Below are 6,217 nucleotides of genomic sequence, written 5' to 3' on the forward strand. Positions count from 1 at the left end.
GGGCAAGGTCAAACTGGGCGATGGGACCAGATTTCTTAGCTATTCACAAAGCTGATAGTCTCTACCCACCGGCCCGTCCTCCCCTGGGTTCTGCACTCTCGAAATCCTCTGGGGGATATAATATTTCAGCGTTGTTCAGGGATATAGACTCTAGAGCAGCGGAACGTCTTCAGCTAACAGGGAGCCTGCGTAGTTGCCTTACCTGGCTCTTGAGTTCCTCTCGCACCTTCTGGAGGACGTGGGGGTAGAGTCCCAGGTAAGTGATCAGAGACGTGGCGGCACTGGCCGTGGTTTCGTGCCCTCCAAAAAGGAGTTCGGTTGAAGACTGCTTTAGAGCCTAGAGAACGGCGTGAAGTGGAGCGTTTCTACAGGAAGATTACCCGTCTGACCGACCAGGGCAGACCGCTTCAAAAAGAAGACTAGCCAAGATCCAAGTGGTGATGGCTGACAAAAGGGCGCTGGGCTTCAATGTTTCCTACAGCCCATTTCTTTCTTAACCGACCCAAATTAGCAAGATGCCAAGTCTCTTAAGTTCAGCTAGAGCAGGAAGGCAACCAAGAGCCCCAATCTACCGCGAACCCCAGAATTAAAGCAGTCACTTGTTCTTAAAATCGCCCAAGCTGAATTATTAACATTTTGCATATTCCAGCTTTGCCTGTGAAAGCCGGGCGGGGCGGGACCCTGCCAGTTCTGTGGTTCTCTGGGCTGCAGCTCTGCCTTGGCCTCCCAGCCTCCAGCACCCCCGGAGGGGAAGCCAGGCGCGCTCGGGTCCCCACCCCACCACCACCACCAACAACAACAACGACCCTAGGAGCGCCAACGGCGCCAGGCCTTACCTGCATGTCCAGCCGCTCCCCCTTCTCCCAGGAGTGTTCGATCAGCAGCTGCAGCGCGTCTTTGCAGCCCCCGCCCTCCTCCACGGCCCGCAGCCGGCAGATCTTGGTGCGAATGTTCTCCTCGATGCGCGCGTGGATCAGGTTCCGCGCCTTCATGCCCTGAGCGCAGAGAGCGCGCCTCGGTCAGCAGACGCCCGGCTCCCGCGCCCTCCCGCCGCTCCGGACCCGTGCGGCGCCCTTACCCGGTACAGTCCGCTGAAGGGCACGTCGATGGGCAGCGAGAAGAGGTTGCGGATCATCTCCTCAAAGGCCTCCACCAGCTCCTGCTCGGCCTCCGCGCCGCTGGCCAGAGGCGGCTCGCAGCCCAGCAGAATGCGCATCGCGATGCGGAACATGAGCCGCTTCACCTCCGGATAGACCAGGAGGCCGCCCTCGCCGCTGCTCAGCCAGCGCTCCAAGCAGCTTCCGACTTCTTCGGCGATCACCGGCACGTAGCACTGGAGCGCCTCGCGGCTGAAAGCCCGCATGATCACCTGAGCCCCGCCGAGGAGGGGGAAGGGTTAAAGACGCGCGCGCGCGCGCCCCGCCCGGGGGACCCGAGGCGCGCCGCGGTGCAATAGCTCCACCAGGGTCGGGCGCTGCCCTAGGCAGGACCGCGCGGGTCTCTCCGCCCGCACCCGGGCGGGGAAGGGGGACGCCCTCCCGAGCCCGCCCTCACCTTTTTGCGCTGCTTGTGCGAGGAGTCGTGCAGGTTGGAGAGGCAGCCAGAACCCAAGATGGTGCGCACCGACACGGGCCAGTGGACCGACACCAGCCGATGCTCCCCGAGCAAAATGCGCCGCACATTGTCGGCGCCCATCACGCGCACCGTGGGCCGCCCAAACAGATGCGTCTTGTAGATGAAGCCGTATTTCCTGCGCTTCATCTGCAGGAACTTCCTCCTCTGCGAGAAGAAGGCGGTGGAGAGAGGGCGGCGTGAGGGGGCGCCGGGGAGCGCCGCCGGCTCCCGCGAACCTGGCTCGCCGCCTCCTTCCCGGGAGCGCCCCCCGGGCTGCCGAGGGGAGAAGCTCCGAGCGGGAGCCGAGCGCGGCTCCGGGGAAGGGTCCGGTCCCGCGCCGAGGTCCCGCCCGGAGCTCCCTTACCTGCAGCACCATCTGCAGTGTTTCCCCGAAGAAGGGGAAGCCCATGGTCCCGGGGGGCAGGGGGAGGGCGCACGTGCGGTCGCGGCTGCTCACGCAGTACAGCTCCCAGAGCTTGAGCGCGGCCAGGAAGAGCAACAGCGGGAGCACGAAGGTGCACAGCGCGCTGGCGAGCAGCGCGGGGAGCCCCATGGCGCGCGGCAACCTCCCGCGCCACCTGCTGCCGCCCCAGACGCTCCCCGGCCCGCCGCGCGCCCGCTTTATAAGCGGCCCAGGTTGCTGCCCACGTTACCTTGGTCAGACAAATTAGTTCACTCAAAGTTCATCTTTAATTGCGGATTGGGCTGCTGGCTCCTCCCCCCCGCGAGGCGCTGCCCAAAATCTTTAACCGTTTGTTCCGCACGCCGGCAGAGGAGGTGCGGCCGCGGCTGCTCTGGGAGCGCGCCGCCTGGGGCGCAGGGCTGGGAGCTAGCCGCCTCCCCCATCCCAGGTGTGCGGAGCTCCCGGGCGGACCCTGTCGTCCGGAGGCTCGGGAGCTGGCACTCCGAGCCGGGACCTTTCCCGGAGATCTCGTTGGGATCCGTCGTGCCGGGTTCATCGCGCCGCCTCCTCCTCCGACGGTCAACGCACCGGCGCCGCGTCGGTTCCCGGCCACCTGCTGGGGAAGTGCATTCGAAATCGGCTAGCTGACTTGCCCCAAAGATGGGAAACTAAGTCTCTGAACACTGAGTCAAAAGTAGGCGTCTCAACCCTTCCAGGACTCAGGCGGGGAGTCTTGGATCCTAGCTCCCCAGTCCCGCAAGAGAACCCACACTCATTACATCCTGGAAGGCCCTACTTAAGGGCCCCTCAGCATTCCACGTGCCCCTAGTCCTAATGCCCCACTGGGACGCCTCCACGACCATTCCCTCGCGGCTCTACAAATTGCGCCGCACTCGGTGATCGATCGAGCTGGTGCCTTCTGGATTCTGAGCCCCCCTCCACCGCCCACCCCCGCCTTTAGTTAGTATACAGTTTGGTAGGGGGTCCCCAGCCCTGGCAGAAGATAGAAAGCTCTGAGACCCTGCTCCATCTCTACTTGCAGGACATTGGGCAAGTCATCAAACATCACTGTCCTCTTTTCTATGGGGCCATGCTTTCTGGCCCAGACTGTCTACACTGGGTGGTTGTGAATTCCCAAAAGGGACCTTTCCTTGCAAATATTCTTCCCCACTCCTACCTAGCACCCTAGGCTGCTCTACCTGGGAAACTTGGGCGCTGACACCCTGGAACCTTCCTCCCTTTCCAGCCCTGATCTAGTTCAAAACCACTGCCCATGCTTAGGGGGCCCTTCACTTCCATCTTCCCCTACAGTTAATGGGCGGCTTGGGGGGACCTGCGCGCAGGTGTGGATCTCTTGGACACTTCCCAACTACAATCAATTTCTATTGCAGCCAATGCCTGGAGCCCCGGCACTGCGGGGCCAGCACCTGCCTTGACCGATTCGCACTGCCAAGGGCCAGTCAGGGTCACACGCTCCCCTGGTTTGGTCGGGAATGCACAGTCAGTGCCGAAAACGAAACGGAATTGTGTATGTTTGTTGGTACACCAGTTATAATGGGGGCATGTCACGTTCCTTTGGAAAGCGTGCGGTGGCCATAGAAAACTCTTTGACTCTAAGAGCTGATAAGGACCGTGGCCCCCTTGCGGTGGTCTTGGAGCCCCCGAGGGGTTGGTAAATATCTCCTGCGTGCTCAAGCCCAGGATCTCCAGGGGGTGTTACCCAGGCTCTGCCACTGTTTCCTCTAATAATCCGGTCACTGTGAACAGCATGGGCCCACCCCTCACCCGTGGTTATTCTCCCAAACCCTGGGCCCACCCCTTTCTGGGCAGTGCAGCTGACCGGTGAGCAAAGCTGGTGACCTGGAGCCCATTCCCAATCCTCCGGTCTGACCGGCCTGTGACCCCAGCAGACCGGACCATGACATCCGAGTGAACTCTGTGAGGCCACCTCGCCAAGTTCAGCTCTTGCCGCTTGCCGGGTCACAAGATGAGCAGAGTCTGATCTCTGGAAATAGCCACCGGGGTGGGGGGTGGGGTGGGGTGGGGGGGTCATCTGCCCTTAGAGATGGTGGGGAGGGGCGTCTGTCCCGCAGGAAAAGATAAAATGGCACTGAGAGACAGCTACCAGGAAAGGACATCTTGAAGGGGAGGCAGGCGTGTTAAATTTTGAAATTTTGAGCTCAGTAAGAACTCTGGTCTTAGGAACCTATCCAAACTTTCTCAGGTGGCGGTGGTCGGGAAGGGGCTTGGGGATCACGGGAAAATCAAATGTTTCCCAACTATTTACAAAACAGCATCCCTGATTCTAAGGGTTAGGGAGAACAGTAGCTTTTTCCATGGGGAGGGAAGATGGTGGCTGGCCCTGTCAGAGCACCCTTAACCCCTCCCCACCCCTACCCCACACCTATATGTGTCTCCCCTCAACCCCCTTCTCACACACTGTCAGGCCTCAGCGCTTCTGTTCAGGCCACTCCCTCGGATGATGTCCTTCTTCCAGGTCCACTGGCTGGTATCTTTCAAAGTCAAATGTACAGCCTCAGAGAAGCCTTCTCTGGCCACACACACAGCGCCCAGGCCTCTCTGAATCGCATCTTCTGTTTTATGGCCTCTACGGCACTCACCCCAGCATCCTTGGACAGATTCTGGCTGGCTCTATTATTTGCTTTTTTATTCGTCCACCTCCTCCATCAGGCTGTCAAGGCCAGGAAGCACATCTGCTGTTCCCCAGCCCGCAGCATCCAAAGCTCCTAAAGCCTCCATATTATTTGATATGACTAAACATGATATATCAGTGGAAAATTCGAGTAATGGTCAAGGCCCTAAGTCCTCCCTGTAAGGAATTATAGTTTGATCCTGAGGGCAAAGCTGGTAAGCCAGGTCAGCTGGCACCAGACCTAATCTGTCCCCCTCTGCCCCTCCCCACACCCCAGGCCTCCCCCAAAGCAATCCCTTCCCGTGAGCCTCTCCAAGAGCGCCCTGAAGGCAGGCAGTGGGCCTGCCCGCATTTGCTGCCTCTGGCGCCCGCTGAGTTCAGGGCCTGGCGCCGGCCAGTGGGCGGCAGTAGGTGATGAATTGCCCTGGATGGGGGTTACCACCGTGTCAGAGCAGAGCTCCGAAGGGCCCGCTGCGTTCTTGAGCCACTGACCCTGTTCGAGCTGGCTGCATCCCCCCTTCTTTCTGGCCCCAGGATCCACCTTAAGCATAAGGTCAGGAGGGCACAGGCTTCCTTCTGGTTCACTAAAGGGTCAGAGCTCAGGCCTAGGCTGCAACTTTTCCGGCTCGACCTTCATGTCCAGCAGCCTGGGCCTGTCGGATGATGGGTGGCACGTTGCAAATGGGCCTGGAATGGCTCTGGGCTTTGAATGAAACGCGGGTGGACATAGCTAGAAAAGTTCAGAGAGCGCCGCCAGGCCAACACTCACTGTGAAAGGAGGAGAGGGCTCAGTTGTATAAGGCGGCCACAGGCCCAGGCTGGGACTGGGGAGAGCACTGGCGGTGGAGTCCAGGTGCCTGAGCCTTCATTGCTGCCTCCTCCAGCAGTCATTGACCTTTCTTGCTCCTCGGTTTTTCCCTCCACAATAGAGGGGGTTGGTTGAGGCATGCATCCAGGAGGACCCTGTAGCCAGCTATCCCAGAGATAAATCACCTCAACGTCCGGCCCCAATTCTCTTTGTGCAGACGCTGGCCTGGGTCCCTCCCCAGATCTCCACCACCCTCCAGTAGCCGCCCAGCTAAACTTCTCGCCTCCTTCCTCAGTCGCTGCCAGGAAACGATTTCTCAGCCCTTTTCTATTTTTAGTACAAATATCCCAAACCGCTCTGATAATGTCTCCATCTGCAGGAAAACAACCCAGCCTTACAGGCTCCTTGGCGTGGTGTCCATACCTACGCGTCTTGAACTAGGAAGGAGTCGCCAACAGAAGTCGGTGGTGTTGAGCTGCTTAGAGCCCTTAGTTTCCGCTAAGACCAGAAGTGGCGCGGCCGCACAAACCCCAGGCCAGCGGCCTGCGGGTCTTGCGTTAGGAGCCCTCTTGGATGGCTCTTTCTAAAGCTCAAAGCCAGACCAGGCTCGCGCTCCCTCCTCAGTCCCTGCTTCCCTGCCGGTTTACAGCTCCTGCCACCGGCGCCCGGTTTCTGGCACCCTTGGCGTGGCGGCGCGATCCTTCCTGCCGCTCTGGGAGTCTGGCGCCGCCCCGAACTG

General features: G+C 60.2%; 1 protein-coding gene across 1 annotated transcript in view; it reads right to left on the bottom strand.

The window, feature by feature from the left end:
• The window catches only part of LOC101659278 (cytochrome P450 26A1), a 3,593-nt gene extending 1,426 nt beyond the window's left edge, over nt 1-2,167 (bottom strand). Inside the window, exons 1-5 of the mRNA XM_004701068.2 lie at nt 1,979-2,167; nt 1,555-1,779; nt 1,079-1,369; nt 837-995; nt 203-337 (exon numbers count right to left, since the gene is read on the bottom strand). Of these exons, the coding sequence (XP_004701125.1) occupies nt 203-337; nt 837-995; nt 1,079-1,369; nt 1,555-1,779; nt 1,979-2,167 (999 nt within the window). The remainder of the gene's footprint in view (nt 1-202; nt 338-836; nt 996-1,078; nt 1,370-1,554; nt 1,780-1,978) is intronic.
• Between the last annotated feature and the right edge of the window lie 4,050 nt (nt 2,168-6,217).

Source organism: Echinops telfairi, unplaced genomic scaffold (assembly GCF_000313985.2).
Source record: "Echinops telfairi isolate 266 unplaced genomic scaffold, ASM31398v2 ScPeMD7_70;HRSCAF=299, whole genome shotgun sequence".
NCBI classification, from domain to species: domain Eukaryota; kingdom Metazoa; phylum Chordata; class Mammalia; order Afrosoricida; family Tenrecidae; genus Echinops; species Echinops telfairi.